Raw genomic sequence first — 19481 nt, 5'->3', positions numbered from 1 at the left:
GAACTCAGCCTACTCTACACCAGCAGACTGCTACCCCCCCCCATCCAGTAAACGAGTCCTGTTCGAGTCCCTCTAGCTTCCAGAGCTTTTGCTAAGCTAGGCTAAATACAGTTCATTAGGATTTTAGAACATTTTTTCTCATGTGACTTATTTCATGTGTGAGACTATGACAAATTGGGACATTATAAGTTAAAACATTATCATTTGCTTTTCCGCCCCAGAGGAAAAGAGATCTCATCTCACGCTCCTCTGACAATAAATATACATTTGCTTCTAATTTCCATAACAATGTGCAGCTCTTGCAAGGCAGTAGTCCGAACTGCGGGCTCAGCTGTTTCTTTTGAGCGAGCCGAGACGATGCCTTACCAAAGTAATCTCAAATACTCTTATTTCTCAGCCAGTTATGATACCGCTGGGCGATTACTGCAGTAATACTCTCAGAGCAGAACATTGATCTGCACATCAGACAGATGCAGAATTATGACAGAGATTCATATTTCTCGTTTCCTTGCTTCACTGAAGGCTAATTTGTCATCGACATCACACGGCAGTCACACACACCAAGCCGACACTGCACCATGGAAACAGATTTCTCCTTCTGCATTTGTGGAGCTATCGATCTATAATTTCCCATTTTATTGGCATCAATCCATATCTGTTTATCTATGTATTTATTCTTCGAGTTGGAGATGAACCTCCTAACATGAAGACACTAGCTCAGGAGTCCGGGAGAAGAAGCATCATGTAGAGTGCTGTGTTTGGGGTGCTTGGCAACAACAACCTTTCCAAAACGTAACACAAATATTATATTAGAATTATTATTTTAAAATCTTCAAGGAAAGGACTCTTTACGTGTGTAGCACCTTTCAACAACACAACCCTGTCTCCTGAAAATGACATTCCCATCCACAAGAGTACATGGAGGGTGAGATGGATGGGTCATGGGGGTACATACACACACACACACACACACACACACACACACACATATATATATATATATATATATATATATATATATATATATATATATATGTATATATACACACACACACACACTGTCACACCAGTGATACTTCACCAGTTAATGGAGTCAATCAGCAGTAGTTTGAAGTTTAAAGTGATGGCATTACTAAGATTTTTTTTAACCTGTGGGCACTGACCACTCTTTCCTCTCTTGGTAAATATACATACATACATACACACATCTATCTATCTATACATATCTATATACACCCTTATGTCCAGGTAGATTGCGTGGTCCACAGATCACCCTCTTTCGATCCTGAAATGAACTAAGTTCCAGTTTTCATGTTCCACTGGCCTAATAAAGGCATCTCGGCTGTTTATACCAAGCTAACGGGGACACACATTAAGCTGGGGCCCTGCTGCTGAGAAATGAATCCGCACTACAAACCTTCAGTTAAGCTGGCGTAGCACAAACGATCCGTGTCCAGGAACCAGTGCCAGAGCAGGGGTCGAGCCAGCAGCCTTTGTGTCTGACCTTCCTATAGGCCTTCACACCGGGGATAACACAAAAACAACATATGAAAATACAAAAACATTCTCAGATTTGCTTCACAGCACAGTGAAGATTTGCTTCCCACTGCAAAAGTTTTCTATCGTCACAGTCATCAACCCGTCTGTGTTTTCCTACAATAAACCCATCTATTCTGTGTTGAAAACTCACAATGTGGGCGGATTTCCTACAGGGGGCGCCAAAGAAGTACCAAGTCTACACGTGAGCTTCAGAGAGTCCCAGTAGTAATACAAGCACGAGCACCATGATGCAAAGACTCCGGGGAACAAGACAAGTTAGTAAAAAGCATTATTGGAACATGAATGCATACAGATGGAGAGAGAGAGGAGCTCAGTGTGTCAAAGGAAGACCCCCCCCCCCCCCCCCCCCCCCCCCCCCCCCCCCCCCCACAGTCTAACCCTATAGCGGCATGACTAAGAGCTGGTCCAAGGCAGACCTGGGCCAGCTCCAACTATAAAATCAAAGTGGACAGTTTAGTTGTACTCTCAGTCGGGCTGAGGTACTTTACTGAAGTACTTTCACTACATGTCAAATGATATACTACTGCACATTTATCCAACACATAGGGTTACTTTTGACATAAAAAACACAGTGTGATAACATGATATGATGCAGGTCTAGATCAGGGACTCGGACTCGGCTTCCTGGTGGCCAACAAAAAGCAGACAAACACAGGTTTTATAGTGAAACATTCTTTATTTACGCCATTTCTACTCCAGCTATGTTAGAAGTTAACATAATTGGCAATCCTCTAGTTCCTATGTTGATCTCTCATTCATCTGTACACACTATATAAAAAAAGTCAAGATTATAATATGTTAAGAAATCCAAGAGGGTTAGGAGAGGAGGCTTCGGCGGTTGTTGAGGGCTTTTCTCTTTACAGTCCCTGCCCTCAAGTCCAGCCCCCCCCCCCCCACACTTTTTTTTCATTAAACAAAAGAAGATATTGAACAAGGCATTTGACCAGAGCTCAGAGGGGGCTCGGACATTTGTAAAGCGCTTTGACTGTACAGCTCACGCAGAACACGACCAACAGACCATAACAGAGCCCGGTATACTGCTCGGCACGACACGTCCACAACACCACGCCATCTGACGCAAAGCTACAGCGGGAGCAACACAAAACTAACAAAGAAAGGACTTTCTTAAGCATTTCATAGAAATAAGACACGCACACACAAATACACACACACACACACATATACATATATATATATTTATATATATATATATATATATGTACCATACATACATATATATGTACGGCGCATACATATACATGTACGGTACACACACACACACACATATATATGTGTGTGTGTACCATACATATAATATACATATATACACTATAAACATATATGTACCATACATATATATATATACACATACACACACACACAGTTTATATACACACTGTATATATGTATATTATATATACATATAATATATATACTGTATATACACATACATACATACACTCTGTGTCTGTGTGTGTATATACCATACATATATTTATATATACACACACATACACTGTCCACACACATACAGTGAGGTAAAACACATTGGTCTTTAAAAGGAGGTAATTTCTTTTTGATTAAGTGATCTTTTTAATATGTTGTTATGCTTTTTAAGATACTTCTCAGCTTCTGGATGACATGTGTAAAGCAGGTAATGCTGACTCATTCAAGGTGAAAAGGAAAAGACGTCTTGTCAAATGTAGGCACCAAATAAAATACGATAAAGCTGTCTGCTACCATTCCTACCCTGAAGGTCTCACTACAGCATGAAACCTGAACCCTTTAGTGACCCAAACCACGCGCCCCCCCATCCTTAACTCTGACCCTGGCTTTGGACCATTACACAGCAGCTCTGAGACGATGGAGGACAGCCATTGAGGGAGAACTAAGGCGCTCCTCATCACAGTGTGTGGATCATGCTAGCATAGGTGGGCTATGAACCTGTGTGATCCAGAGGGACTGAGTGGGCCGCTACTGGCCCGGGCATTGCATAACAAGAGAAACAGACCCGGATATTTGCATGCTCACATAGCTGCTGCCACCGCCACCGCCACCACCTTTGGATTGGGTGACGCAGGCCGTGCTCCGATTGGTTGGAGAGTCTCAGAGGGGGCTGATACATTCACAGCTGTGGGAATTTCTCAGTGCGTGGTTAAAAGCGGTCGAGCTGCTGGCGTAGTTGGAGTTCCCTCCCCGTTTTGGCCCTCCATCGGAGCACACAGAGCATCTACCTCTCTGGCTGCATATTGGACCAGACCTAATAAAGGTTGAGTCCCAAAGCGGCTCGGCCACATCGCTGCTCCCATTCAGAACCTTCAACTAGACCAGAGAGCCGAGGTTAGAAATGGCATGGCTGCATATCCTCCCCTCTTTAATCCGACCTGAGGAGAGGGAAGGCAAGGTGACGTTGTCCAAGAGACGGTAGAGCGGCTTCCACACGGCCCAGTAACCCACAAACCTTAGAAACCAAACCCACATAGGCCACAACTAACAGGGTTTAAAGGTCCAATCCCCATCTTTCCAGACAAAAACAGGCACCACCTACACGTTTTAAATGGACTAGTTTGTGCAAAAAGTGGCCCAGTTCAGCCTGAAGGCCGTTACCATGGCAGCCATCCCAGAAGACATGCGGAGATAACAGGACACACTTTCACACAGTCCATCCGGGTGTTAAACAATGTCCAACAATTTCAAAACTGTCACATTTCTTGAGGAGATAAATATATGAATCTTACTTTTGATGACGCTGTGGAGGGATCATGGGAGTTGTTTCCATCGTTAACTATCATTGCCAATTAAAATACATCTGTTCATGGACGAGTTAATGTAACAAAGTATTATTCCTGTTATGTGTAATAATAATAACTTATTGATACAGCGGCAGCAGGCTTCCAACCAGCTGTTAGCCGTGGTCACAACAACATTAAGCTGGATTGATCAATATCATATCAATAAATTAGGTCTCTGCTGTATTATTGAGTAATACAGCCTTTAATCAATGACAAAGTGATGCTGTGTGACACTGTTACAAAGTATAATTTTTGACATTTTATGATTTACAATTACTCTCGAACGCATCATGAATGAATGCTGGATGTAAGTAAACAGCTGTGGACACGGGAGCTACGCATGCAGGAAACATGTGGTTGACGTCCCTGCTGTTGAAGAAGCCTGGACTCGTTTTCCAACCTGACTTTCAACGTTTAAGCAAATTAATAAATACGTCAAAACATGCAATTTGTTCCGTTACTACTTCGGGAAAATGCAGCTTTTCCATTATGTGACCACATTTTACGACTAAACGATTCCGCGGCATTGTTTTTGGTAATTAGTGTGCGACTGTGTCTGATAAATGTCCCCCAGGGAGGTCGGTTAAGGACCACAGGTCTGAAGAGGAAGAATGTGTGGAGGAGTGGAGTTAGAAAGACGTGATCTGAGCAGACCTCTGCAGCTAGCGGGACACACGTCCGTCTCTCCAACACCATGAGTGTCTTTAGGACAGACCATCCCAAAGTGTGAGCTGTTATCCCCATCTGTACCATTCACTGCGTCGGCTGAACTAGTTTGGCTTTAAACACACCACAACATCAAGGGTAGAAGGGAAGGATGGGAGTTGGCCCGTAGCTAGGACTATAGCTAGGACATATCGCTGAGTCGCCTGGACAACATGGAATGACAAGAGAGAAAGGCAAGATAGAATCACGGACACAGACGGAGATCGCTCTTTAAAGACCACAAGAGAAAAGTCCTGTTGGGTCCTGAACAAGAGGACAAAGCTGCTGGTGACTTTAAGACAGAATGAAGGTTGTCCTCAGGAGGCCAACCAGAGGTGCTGTCCTCGCTGCTGCTGATGTCCTAGAGAATGGCACTGCTAATGGACTACACGTAGTATCCAGTCTCGACCCTCCACAGGCCCAGCACGTTAGCATTTAGCTAATAGCAACGCACTTGGCTTAGCTTTTGACAGTTCCCTTCTCGGTTGTCCACATTTGTACACATGTGACATTTAAATTTAGCATAGTCTGTCACCCTTTTTGTATTAATATAGCAGCAAGTTCCACTTCTCTTTCTTCTTTTGTATATTTACAATAATGTGTCCCATTCTGCCACTGCTGACCATTTCTACGTATTTAAAAACCAGTCAACTATACATCACGTGTCTGCTTTTTGTCAAACTTTGGATTGTGTCTTACCAAAGTTTAAAGGATGACTGAGGGGAGGCTGAGTAATTAGCACTACCGTGGATGTCCCATGTGCAGATTTTGTGGACACTAAGTGCTGTCTGCACTGAGCTTCTCCTGAAGAAAGGCATTAATGCTAATAATGACATCACATGGGACGTATGTGAGGTTGTTAGGCCGCGATCAGTTACTGTAAGGACTGAACTCAAACACAAGTGGATTTCTTTGCTCCTCGCCCTCCTCTACATTCTTTATAGTAGAAGAAACTATGTTCCGGTGGATTTCTAAATGGGCCGTTCAGTATGTGGGTCCTCAGTGGCTCTCCACCACGGCCCATGGGGGGGGTCGCAGCTTTCCATTCTCACGGACACCGCCAAGCAGAGCAACGACTCCTCACTGACGATGAGCAACATGGCACAAAATGATCAGATTCAGACAATCTGAAGGTATTTACATCCAACAGCAGATCTCACCTCCACTCGGGAAGCAAGGTGGACAACGAAGTAGCAGCACGTCAGTAAACCAGAGAGACAAACAACAGAGACACACTGACCCGACCCTGCAGTAGTTACCAAGTGCACTTATTGCTGAACAGTCCAGAGACTCTTTGACTGGGTGTATTCATCGGTGACCGCGTCACACTGGGCATTTAAACCGGATCTCATCATGGACTTGCTTTGACTCGTCCTAAAAGACAAGTGCTTCTGGTGCAACTCGGACCCATCTCTGTAAAGTCAGTCCGTGTTCAGATGTATCGCAATCTGGCAAAAGGACGAACACTTGGCCCAAACCAACTGGCAAATCAGGTGCTGCATATAGTTTTTGTCCTTTAAATATAATGACACTACATTTATCATAGTAATCAATTATACAGTGTATATATATATATACACACTGTATATATATACTGTATATATAAACTAAACACAAATGAAAAAAGAATAAGAGCAGACTGACTCTTATGTGTTGGTCCCTTAAGGCTTGCTAAGCTGAAATGACCAAATTGTCCTTTTGATGCACATTTTGATCTTCTGTTTTTCATGAATTCTAGTAGAAAAATACCTTGCCACAACAAAAAAGAAAAAACTGATACATAACCTGAAAAATCTATGGCTTAGTAAATCTCCGTTTGCTATATTTAAATGAAAGTACCTCCTTGTTGTCGATTATCTTAGAGGAGAAAAAGGTTGACATGAAAGGAAACAAAGATCAGAAATCCACGAGTTTACATGTTCAGGGCGACATGAGTCAGGTCTGTGTCTTCGTCCACATCTTTCCAGATGAACACTTTGAGGTGCTGGAGCGTGTTGTCCAGACTCGCTGCCAGGTGAGTTGTTGCTGAGGTGGTTGGGGGAGAGTCGGCTGGACTGGGGGGGGCTGTGAGACGGCGCTGCGTGTCCCTCCTTGCTTTCCGTACCGATTTCTTGAGTGTGCATAGTACGAGCTCGCTGTGTGCTCGACAGGCCTCTTCACTCGCACTCACACACACACACACACACACACACACAGACACACACACACACACACACACACACAGAGGAGTTGGGTTGTTAAAGCACTGGCACTTTCCGGTAACAGCTGGTTGGAAGGCATGGTGGCAGCTGAGCGCTGTTGCTGTTCTTGCTGTTTGTGGTTTAGCAGAGTACAGTATAGAAAATAGACAGATTTATCTACTGTATATTGCATATGTTGATCATGTTCGCCAAAAATGAATGAGGTCATCATGTCCAGTTTAGTTTTGCAAAAAGATCCCCTGCCACCAAAAAGAGAAGAAAATCTGAAAACACAATAAATTAAACCGGCCTGTGACTCCCTGGGGGAGTGACGGATGTACAACAGTGCAAACATGTTGCAGAGATGAGAGAGAACTATTGCGATGAAGGAGCCCGTAGGGCGGCTTACAGACCGTCCCGTAAGCCCCGGGTCCACGCTTAAGTTCCCAGTGCTACTGTAAGACAACTCAACAGTAGGGCTGCACACAACGCCACCTTTACTCTCTGAAATACTCCGGATCACGGCCGAGCCGCTCTGGCAACACCTTTCCACCTCTGTATAAGAGCCCATGGGACTGCTTCCAGTGGGAGGACATTCCCCAGGATTCAAAGATGTAAATGAGCGAGGTGCAGCCCTGCCGAAGAGTAGCTTAGCTCTTTAATGCTGATATACAATGAGCCAGCCAGGCAGCTGTCTGGCTGAACTTATGGTAACCTAACGGGCTCTGAGCTCTTATTGGTTGTGATGAGTGGTGGAGGCGTTTCCATGTGATGAATGTAGCAGAGGAAGATGGAGGATATGCTTTAATGGCTCGCAGCCCTCCTCATTAGATCCATCCATCCATCCATCCTGTGTGCACGTCAGGACAGTGCAACACACACACACGCCTCCTCATGTTCACGACTCATCAGTTTGTCAATGAAGGAAATGGGATAAGAAAAAAAAGTCTTCAGTTCCCTTTGAACCAAAGGGGGCACAGCAAATGAATAATAATGAAGATAATAATGCTGTAATGCTAACGATATGGATGTCAGTCTGAGGTGTGTGTGTGTGTGTGTGTGTGTTTGGTAGGGATGTCTACATCTTGATGCCCTCCTGTTGGCTGAGCTGAGACAGGGTTTTCTTGATCCGCAGAGCGGTGAGTCGGGCGGCACTGTTGGCATACCAACACTCCCTCATGATCTTGGCCATCACCCGCAGAGCCTGCAGAGGACGGAGGAGACGTTAGTTCCAACAGGACGGGGATTTTTATGCAGCACTTTCCATTCTGTCTTTGAGCAAAGCTCAACTAAACCTGAACTGGTTTAAAATCCAGACTAGTGAAAACCTGGATGTCACATGATCTGTGTCTGAGGGCTTCCTGCCGGGACCAATCCCATCTTATTTGCAGTCACAAGCTCCCTTCACAACAAAGACTTTATACTTCCGGGTATGAAGCTGCTGAAAATAAAACCCCTTCTCAGCTGTTTGCTGATACCTCTATCTGCTTGTGATCATGAAGCAGCACATGTGTGTACTGATATCAGGGCTTGCACATTCAAAATATTTCAGACACAGCCTCCTTTAACCTGACAGTCTGATGTATGGACTCAAAGAGATGCCTCCAGGACGTCTAGTGCAATCATGTATTGAGTAAGCCTCTGTTATATTTAACAGCTGGTATTGCTCGTCTTCTGCTGCCTACCTGCCAAACAGATAAATTAATGAGTCACCTTGCTATGATGTGGTCTCTGGTGTGTATGAGTCCAGAGGAGAGCAGTCTCTGTCTTGTGAACCGTGACTGACAGTGTGCACCTTTGATAGCTCTACAAAGCATGTAGTTATCAGCAGGCACCAACCTCCAGGTCTGACCAGGAAGCAAATGAGGAAGTGACAAAATATAAAGTTCCTTGAGTGGCCATTTAAGGCTGGCTCTAAAGGAGAGTCAATCCCCACAGACCCCCTATGTCATAATGTCTACCTTCACAGTCTGGTGGTCTCTATAGCGCCTTTCTAAAGTCTGGAGTTAAAGTTGGGCTTTGAGTAGCAGGTGGCGGTCGTCACAAGAGGCTAATGTTAGCCGCTAGCTGGCTGCTCTGCTAGACTATTGCTGGTGCATTTGGTGGAACTAAAAGGACTGTAAAGAAGTCTGACCGTTTCTTTTGTTGAATAAAATTCTAATATTTCGTGTACAGAATTAATTTGCATTATTATAGCATTAGTGTTTCTCACTAGTCATATCATGCCGATAACAGCAACGTTACACATAAACTTCAGACTTTAAGGCCTCAGAGGCAGAAACTGGACGTCTAGACTGAAGCCTACAGTCTATGGGGGACAGACTTGTCCCTGTCCTACCTCGCAGCTCTGCCAGCGGTTGGGAATGTTGGGCCGAAGCTTCTGCTCGCACACCACCTTCCTCATCTCCTCCACTGATGGATCCGACTGGACCAGGTCATGGTAGGGCAGCTGGTAGTCCTCATGGATGCCTGAACGAAAGACACCAGGTTCAAATACTCATCAGTGTGTCTGACCATGCATCTTCCCTCCACCATGCAGACACAGCTGTCATTAGTCACCTCCCATAGAGCAGCGGCTGGCGATCTCCCAGAACACCAGGCCCATGGCGTAGATGTCCGCTCGCTTGAAAGACTCAAAGTGTTTCATGTTTATCGAGTCGTCCAGCACCTCCGGAGCCATATACCTGGGAGAAAGACCACGCACTGTTAGCAAACATCACTCAGCATGCAACAAAAAGGGTAGAGGCACAGCGCGGTGCTGTGTTTGCCTTCTACCCACTGCTCACACTACACAACTTCCTCTCTTGAAGTCATGGTGACACCACATGACTGAGCGGTGACAGGAGGTAACACCACAAGATCTTTCACCCGGAGGGTTATGCCACCAAAACACACAAAAAGAAGTGATACTGGTCATGTCCAGCCAGGAACAAGCGCTCCAAGTTGCTGATGATCAGCAATAAAATGAAGAGGAAAGAAGGTTGTGATGGGGGTGTCTTTGGCACACATCTTACTGTTTGCAGCCGGTTTCTTCTTCGGTCCGTGCTTCAAATGCAACACATACACTAAGGTTTCTACTGTTAATGAGACCCCTCACCCAGGATTTAACTCTGCTCATGTGTAGTTCTCTCATTGGCAGCAATGTCCCGACAGACAGGTCCAGATATTGAGCCTACTAGATGCTTGAGAAGTGTCCGGTGAACGGTGCACAAATGGCTCCCAAGTGCGGATTGGCCTCTGATGTGGGTCTTCTATCGAGCAGCTCAGGAAAATCAGGGTTGCAATAAAGGGTTGCAGTGTGCACGAGGCTCTTTCTTTCCTTTCTGGCATTATGAAGGTGGGTTCAGATCAGACCATCAGTATGTTTCTTAGATTCATTCAAGGCCAGAGCTTTTTTCTCCACTGACCCGAGGCTTACTGAATTATTCAGGGGTGCTGGAAATCAGCTGGGAGGAGGCCTCGGGGAAGACCCAGGACTAGGTGGAGGGATTATATCGCCAACCTGGCCTGGGAACGCCTCGGGATCCCCCAGTCGGGGCTGGTTGATGTGGCTCAGGAAAGGGAAGTTTGGGGTTCCCTACTGGAGCTGCTCCCCCGCTACCTGACCCCAGATAAGTGGACAAAGATGGATGGATGGAAATCGGCCGCAGGGTCAAACCCACACCAGACAGACAGGCAGAGAAAGACATGAACAATAAGAAAAAGAAGGAGAAAGAAAAACGTAGCAGGATGACAGCTGTGCTGTTATATCTGTGGGAGGAGGAAGGGAAAGAGTGCCGCTAACTTTCCAGTCTACATAACCGGACAGGATTCATGTGGACCACCAGGGACAGTGGCTGTGTCTACCAACTGGAACGGTGGGAGTGTCTACCAACTGGTACAGTGGGTGTGTCTACAAACTGGTAGAGTGGGTGTGTCTGTTGTTCCAACACCAGGCTGACTACTCCAGTATCTGGTTTAGCCACACCCTCAAGGCCGCAGTGTGTATTTGGACTCATTTCAAGCTATCTGTGCTGTGCTGTGAAAAGGTCCCACGACTGATCTAAACCCAGAGCTGAGGTGATGTCACTGTGATGTCCCAGACTGTGACATCACAGCTAACACAGGACAAAGTGCTTTATAACTGGGAAACATTATGCTATTGATGAGAGATTCCAGTTCCTCCAGTGGAGACAGAACACGGAGTCACCTTTTGGTTCCCACTCTGTGGTTTGGAGCGATGTCGATGGTGTCAGTGGCTGAGTCGTGGCGGACAGCCAGCCCCAGGTCAGCGATGCAGCATGTCCCGTTCTTCTTCACCAGGATGTTCTTGGACTTCAGGTCTCTGTGTGCAATGGCTGGCTTCCCTGGAGACAGACAGTGGCACATTCAATAGAAGCCTTGCACCAACCAAGAGTTCCATACATCAGCTCTAGTACATACTGTAGAAATATATATTGGATATAAAAGACACAAAGGGATCACGATGGTTATGTTTTTGCTTTGACACTCAGATGATGATGATCATAAACCTGTAATCTGTAACACTATTTATATATGGTTTTTATTAATGCCGCTACCCAGGTCTGTTTTTCCCCGCTAAAGATTTCTTTTAATGGGCCTAATTTTATTTTTATGTAATTTTTAGAAGTTATCTGCTGTAGTTATGGCTGATACCTCGACAGGGCCATCACAGGGAAGAAGGAAAGTAAACTAAGAACAACTAAAAGATAAAAGGGAGAAAGACAGATGACAAGTCAACCCCTGGCAGCCTTTTAACAGATCACGGTAATAACAGATCATTTCATGAAATGCTCTATATTAATCTAAGTTATTATTAAGTTGGTTGCTGGTTAATGGCTCACGACACCATGACAGTGATACCAGGTTCATCTCATGAGACATGCTAAGTAGGCTGAGTTACCATATGCAACACTTGAAATGCAACAATGCGTCTGTAACTTCTTCTTTTATTGTAAATAAATGATTTTCTATTTGAGCAAAACATGTATTATAACTTTTCCTGCTACAGATTTCCAACCGTGGTCAGAAAGCACAGGGGAGACATTTTGTTTCTCTCACTCTGAGGCAGTACTCACTCTGAAGTAGGCCTGGGCGATCTACAGTTGTGTTCAAAATAATAGCCGTCCAACATCTCTAACCTCATAAATCCTATTTTTGGTAGAAGTGATATTTCTACATGGTAAATAATGTACTAGTGAGTGTGAGAAAACCACCAGAGCCAACAGTCATGACAGTCATGACTACAGTCTGTAGAACTGAATCTGGAAATGAACGAGGAATGTTCAAAATAATAACAGTGAGCCGGTTGATTGTGTGAAGAAACAGGTGTCAGTTCTGGCCCATGTTTAAGGAAGGAAGGAAGCAAATGTCTTGCATGCTGGTTATAGTGCATTTCACACTGAAACACTCAGCAGAATGGCTCGTTCCAGACATTGCTCTGAGGAACAGCGGACTTTGATTAAACAGTCGATTGGAGAGGGAAAAAACATACATAAAGAAGTGCAGAAAATGATAGGCTGCTCAGCCACAATGATTTGAAATGCTTTGAAATGGCATCCAAAGCCTGAATGACGTGGGAAAAAAACTACCATAGGAATGGATGGAATAGGCTCGACCAATGATCAGCTCCAGGAAATCAAAGAAGACTTTCAGTTACCTGGGAGTACTGTTACGATCAGAAGAAGGCTGTGTGAAGCAGAGCTATTAGCTATCAAGCTATCTAGAAGCCCCCCCCACCCCGCAAAGTCCCATTGACATTTACTGAATAGGTTGAAATCTGCCAAAGGACACACTGACTGGCCAAAGGAGAAATGGAGCAACATTCTGGGGACTGATGAGAGCTAAATTGTTCTTTTAGGGTCTAGGGGGCACAGGCAGTTTGTCCTCTGACGCGCCTGCACTGAATTCAAGCCCGAGTACACTGTGAAGACAGTAAAAGATGGTGGTTATGGGATGTTTCTTATACTGGTGTGTTGGGTCTATTTATCACATGCAAGGTATCATGGACCACTTTCAATACATCAGAATACTTGAAGAGGTCATCTTGCCGTATGCTAAGGAGGAAAGGCCTTTGAACACCAAGACAAGACCCCAAAACACACCAGGAAGGAGCCCAGTCTTGGTTCCAGGTGAACCAGGTGGATGTTTTGGAGTGGCCAGCCCAGTCCCTGGACCTCAGACCCCAGTCCTCATAAATGCTGTTTCTGAGGCCAAACCCAGTGATGCAGATGAATAGTGAGATGTTCACAGGGGCCAGAAGTTGGTCGACTCCATGCAACACAGATGTGAAGCGGTTCGAAGTGGAACTAAATATTAGTGCAGTGAATCAAAGTAAAGCCAAACCTTGAGACATTTTAGTTTATACAATAAATGGTTGAGTTTGTAAAGATCCTAACACAGCCTAATAGTCTTTTTTCTTCACTTTCTGTAAAGGTAGAACACAAACTTGATCAATTTTGGTCATGTTTTGATTTGTATTTTGAGCAATATTCACTTTTAAAACACACTGCTATTATACGCAACTGTAGCTGAGAGGTATATCACAATTTTGCTTGATCATATTGATTGATATTCAAAACTATTCATAATTTTAATTACCTTAAAAGACTAAGAACAAACATTCCGAATTTAAACATTTCTGTTTAGCATTTAACACTCAACTGTTCTTCAATTATCAACCCCAATGTTGGCACAACCATGAAAACCACATAAATAAGTATGGGGGCGCGTCTGTCTTACAAACCCAGCTGCCAGATTTGGACGTCCCGTCGCTTATCGGTATATTTTGAACATGTTTTATCTTGATAAACTGTCTATCATGATATGACAAGTTATTTAATTATTGCCCAGGCCTACGCTGAAGATAATCACCGTCGCTCTCTGACTTACTCTACCAAACGCACGCGCCAATCACAGGTCATTTCAGAGCAAGAGAGCAAGCGTTCCTATTGGCTGTTCCGCCCAGCGTTGCCCATGCAACCGAGAGGGTAGAGGCAGAGCTGCAGGACTAGATGGCGACTACAAGACCTCCTGGTGACACTAACTCGGTCACACAGCACTGGAAAGAAAAGAGCTTTAGACAGCAGGTGTGGTACAATACCACTTCAGTCCAAAGAGGAACAAACTGAATGTTACATATAGGAACATTTTTAAAACTAATAATAACTGGGAAACTCAAAACAGTTTATGACAGAATCCCAGGAAGGCCTGCAGTATTGTGTGTGTGTGTGTGTGTGTGTGTGTGTGTGTGTGTGTGTGTCTCACCTTGTGTCCCCACTATCTCCATGTGGAGGTGTGCGAGGCCGCTGGCGGTGGACAGGGACAGTTTGATCATGCCCTCCACGGTGACTGTGTAGCGGTTCAGATAGTCAAACAGGGAGCCGTGCTCGTGGTAGTCCGACACAAGCCACAGCTGAGTCCACGTGCCGTTATCTGCAACCAGAGAGACCGCGGTTCAAGCCGGACTCGTCCCCAGTGGCAGTGTGCATAACTTACTACGTTACCCATCATGCTCTGGGTAAGTCAATTGAAATATTGAAAGAGCTCGTTTCATTACATGTTAATTAATCTACCCTGTAGAATACGTGGTAACCATGGAGACAATCACTGACTACGGTGGGATTAAGATAACGTCTCAACATGATAAATAAACAAGTTCTATGAAGAACAGATGTTTGTCGGACGGACCGAGGTTCGGCCCGGTCTAAACATTTTCCAACGGGTTTGAGATCGATTGTATTGATTGATTGATATTGTATGATGTCATGGAGAACACAGTGTTGTCTATACACACAGTATAGTTGGGATGTAGTCCAAATTCCTTACACATAACATCACGCATCCTATCATTCATACCACACACAGATAGAAACCTTTGTGTGTGTGTGTGTGTGTGTGTGTGTGTGTCACAGCTGTAATTGAATCTCATGTACAGGGTTGGAATCCATTTTGATTCTCTGATGGCACTTCATTAGTCTGCTAACTTTGGAGCCGTTCTCCCTGGGAAGGTGTGTTGGTGTGTCCCTGCTGGCTCCAGGCTGATGCTCTGGAGGTTATCAGAGTCCGTCTGAGTTTGAGACTATCTGAGTCTATGGTCCAATTCCAAAGTGAGCCCTGAGGACTGAGGACCAAAGACTCCCAGACTTAATTGATCTCGGGTGCTGAGTGAATGGTGAGTGAGGCCACATGGGCTCAGATAGGTAGAAATGGGATTAGGACAGCACCTCATGAGATCACATGTTACCTTGGCAACGTTTAATAACAAAGATGATGCTGACACTTATTTTCATTTTAAGCTTGTTGCTTTCCACACGGCCGAGGCCCAGGAGACGGCTGGCTGATTCCTCATTTGTTCTACAAGCTGGACAACGTGTGGCGTGCCTTTGTAATTTCCCAATTTCCCCATGGTCTCCACGGTAAAGATCACCACGCTTTCAACTGTGGGTAATTCACTTTGGTGAAGTCTGCATCCATGCAGACTCTCAGAACGGGCTCGTGAGTGTGTACTCACACCCTCACGCTCTTTGGAATTGGACATTGGGACAGCCCTAAGCCTTTCCAAATTTCGCGAGAAGCCGCACCAAAGTCTGTGATTCCCGACTATGGGACTATGTCTGAGTCTGAGTATACCAGAGTCTGAGACCCTCATGTATGTACGTAGCAAATGTAGCTTTATCAGCGCCATGGGCAACCCCCAAAAAGCGAACACTGTGATACGTCGTATTTACCAAAAGTCCATCGGGTAATCAACGCCTTTCTCCTCCTCTCTCTCTCTGGGTCTGAGTTTATTGGAGTCTGAATCTATCTGGGTCTATCTGAGTCTATTAGACTCTGAGTCTATTAGAGTCTGAGTCTATTAGAGTCTGAGTCTATCTGAGACTAGAGTCTGAGTCTATCGGAGTCTATCGGAGTCTGAATTTATCTGAGTCTGAGACTGTGTGAGTCTGAGTCTATGTGAGGCCTAGTCTATCTGCATCTATCTGAGTCTATCTGCTTCTATCCAAGTACTATCTGAGTCTATCCAAGTCCATTTGAGACTATGGGGGTCTATCTGCTTCTGCTCCAGTTTATCTGACTCTATCTGAATCTATCTGAGTCTGAGTCTATTTGCGTCTATACTAGGGGTGGAACGGTTCATCTATTCGTACTGAACCAAATGGTTGGGGCGTCTCAGTTCGGTACATGAATTTACACGGAGGTTCTAGAGACACCTAATCTGTAGCCCCGCCTTAGCGCTGAGGCTAGCCGAGCTCCGCATACATGCAGTTTTTTGTCCAGTCGGCGGCCCAGTGAGTGAGTCGGAGACAGCAGCACTAATGACGAGTAGGACGAGTGGGGACAAGAGTTAGAGGACCCGCCGGCCTCTTTAAGATTGCAAGTTTGGGAAAACTTAAACACTGTATGGCTGCAGCCTGGAGCCCCCTGTGTCATGCCCCCCCCCCCCCCATGGTGCCCTCCCGACTGTGTGTCAGCGTTGTTCAGCAGTTCTTGGGTATTTGAGTGGATATATATAAAAACGTCTGCTGGATGCTCCTCACCTTTGTTGTCAGCAGCGATGAAGCCCAGAATGTTCTCGTGTCTCAGCATCACAGTCTGGTAGATCTCTGCCTCGCGGAACCAGGAGCGCTCCTCACGGGAGGAGAAGATCTTCACGGCCACCTCCTCGCCACGCCACTTACCCCGCCACACCTCCCCAAAGCGGCCCTTCCCGATGCTCTCCTGGAGGATGATGGTCCTGGCGATAGTCCTCTGGACCAGCAGCGGAAGGCCTGGAGAGAAACATTAAGAAAGCTACAGCCAAGGTGGTGATAAAGGAGGAAATCTGTGTGTTTGGTTAAAATTATCGGGTGAATTTTCCCACAGACGTGTATAGATTCCAACGGGCAACCCAGAAATTTGAAATTTCCATGTCATATTGAACAACATAGGCTCTGTGTTTTATGACACACACAGACACACACAGACACACACACACACACACACACACACACACACACACAGACACAGACACATTTTGTGCAATATGGTGTAAATATCTAGAAAACTGAATTCAAGTCTTTGCTTTGCGGGTTTGCGCTGGAGGGCATGTATGCTCTTGCAGGTGAAAACTGGCCTTCTTATTAGGTGTGTGAGATCTTGCCACACCTCTGCCTCATATGATTGGTCACTTTCAAGGCGATCCCACCCACACAACTCCTTATTTTACCTTGATTGACAGCTAGGATCCAGGAAGCCCGGAGAAATACCAGCCGAAGAAGTGTTTTTCTGTCTTTATTAATAATGTGGCACAAAACATCACTGTAAATAAAGGAATGTACTGTATAAGTGTCTCTCATCCGTTCTGTTGCTCGGATACGCCTAAGGGTAATACCGGCATGTCTGATAATATATGAATTGGCCTGTGAAAATGTTTTATCGCGGTCGGGAGATATGACATAAACCTGACGCCATAGTGGTATCCATCTTCTCGTCCTCCAAATGTGTGACTGTTACTTTACTCATTGAACTTACTCAGTTTATCAAAGTGTCGGCTTCCTCCCATTCTGTCGACACGCTACCTAACTGAGAAGATATTCCCTTTGACAAGATCCACCATTTCTATAACTAGGTTTCCGGTTTGAAGCTCAGGCAATGCTTGGTCATCTCACAGCTTCTGAATCTACTCGGGACTTCATACAGTACCAAACTTTACTGCTCCACTTCCTGCAGTTCAGTCTGATAAAGTGTGTAACCCTTGCAGACCTGAATGGACATCGTGTCCATGATGTACCCCTAATGCAGACCTGAGCCCTTTACAGCAGCGGACATGGGTCTGTGATGCAGCTGAAGAACGGGGACAGTGTGCAGACCGTCATACCTGATCCAGAGCCCGAGGTGGTCATGTCATAGATGAGGTCCTTCAGCGTTGTTCCCACGGTGATGAAGGGGTGGTCCATGGATGGGTCCTCTTCGTTGGGAACCCGGTGGTGGTGGGCCCCTGCACCGCCGGCCCCCAGACCCCTGTGGCTGTGGCAGACATAGAAGGCCAGGACCAGCAGCAGGCAGAACACACACACGGGGCCGGCAATCACCGCTGCCAGAGCCACAGGGCCCAGAGGAGGGGTCTTCACTGTGGGTACTGCAGGACACATGGGGGACAGACACACACAGGACATTACATAAGATCTGAACTGTGGGTTTACAATGTCACAAGGAATAGCAAAGCTAAGACATTCCATTAGTACATTGGAGTAGGCCTGCATGATACGGGGGAAATATGAATCAAGACTTTGTAGTTTTGAATTGATAACATGATTCTCTTTATTTTTATTTTGTTTGGACTTTTTGTTTTCAAATGAAGTACAATTAGTTTTAATTACTTTTAATAAGTGGGTTTGCTGGTTTGCTTAAAAATGCTTAGTGTTCTTAGTTTAGTCTTTTTTGTAATATGGGTTATCAGTCGGGGATTCGAAAAGGTCAGAAAAAGTTTTGTGTATTAATAACTCAAGAAAACCAAACAATTTTACAAATATGCATTCACAATGTATTAATAATAACAACAACATAATATGTAACAATAACACCAGTACATACCGTAATTCCTCAAATAAAATAAAAGAATAAAAGGCTTCCACTATATGTATAAATGGTCTTCTATTAGAGGAGGGTCTTTATTTACCTTCTATCAGAGGAGGGTCTTTATTTACCTTCTATCAGAGGAGGGTCTTTATTTACCTTCTATTAGAGGAGGGTCTTTATTTACCTTCTATTAGAGGAGGGTCTTTATTTACCTTCTATTAGAGGAGGGTCTTTATTAACCTTCTATCAGAGGAGGGTCTTTATTTACCTTCTATCAGAGGAGGGTCTTTATTAACCTTCTATCAGAGGAGGGTCTTTATTTACCTTCTATCAGAGGAGGGTCTTTATTTACCTTCTATCCCCATAATCCCCATATTAACCCCCCCATCCCAGTATTAATCTTCATATTAACCCCCACCCCAGTGTTAATTCCCATATTAACCCCCCATCGCCCAGTATAGATCCCCATATTAACACCCCATCCCAATATTAATACACATAGTACCCCCCTCCCAGTATTAATACACATATTACAATACACACTTGGACTGGGGTTAGATTCTGTTCCGGGGAGGGGGCGCTTGGCGTTCTCCTTTACCTTGTTAAGCTAAGCTAGGTTAGCCTCCTTGTGTTCGTTTCTCCAATGTAGGCTACTTACTAATCCGTGGGATGTTCCCTGTAATAA

The 19481-nt window shown here is 44.9% G+C and overlaps 1 protein-coding gene across 2 annotated transcripts in view; it reads right to left on the bottom strand.

Annotated features, from left to right (window-relative positions):
- Nucleotides 1–19481, bottom strand: part of tgfbr1b (transforming growth factor, beta receptor 1 b) — a 31885-nt gene that overhangs the window by 582 nt on the left and 11822 nt on the right. Inside the window, exons 3-9 of one of the 2 annotated variants that reach the window (XR_004655238.1) lie at nt 18096–18356; nt 16777–17007; nt 14504–14671; nt 11427–11583; nt 9797–9921; nt 9576–9706; nt 8116–8441 (exon numbers count right to left, since the gene is read on the bottom strand). Coding sequence is in view for 1 of the 2 variants with exons in the window: in XM_034861960.1 (XP_034717851.1) it covers nt 8316–8441; nt 9576–9706; nt 9797–9921; nt 11427–11583; nt 14504–14671; nt 16777–17007; nt 18096–18356 (1199 nt within the window). In the remaining variant the exon portion in view is untranslated. Of the gene's footprint in view, nt 1–7804; nt 8442–9575; nt 9707–9796; nt 9922–11426; nt 11584–14503; nt 14672–16776; nt 17008–18095; nt 18357–19481 lie in introns of those variants that run through there. The other variant, XM_034861960.1, reaches the window with a different exon arrangement.

Source organism: Etheostoma cragini, chromosome 22 (genome assembly GCF_013103735.1).
Source record: "Etheostoma cragini isolate CJK2018 chromosome 22, CSU_Ecrag_1.0, whole genome shotgun sequence".
Lineage (NCBI taxonomy): Eukaryota > Metazoa > Chordata > Actinopteri > Perciformes > Percidae > Etheostoma > Etheostoma cragini.
The sequence above is the reverse complement of the archived record's forward strand: the minus strand, read 5'-3'. Positions and strand labels throughout refer to the sequence as shown.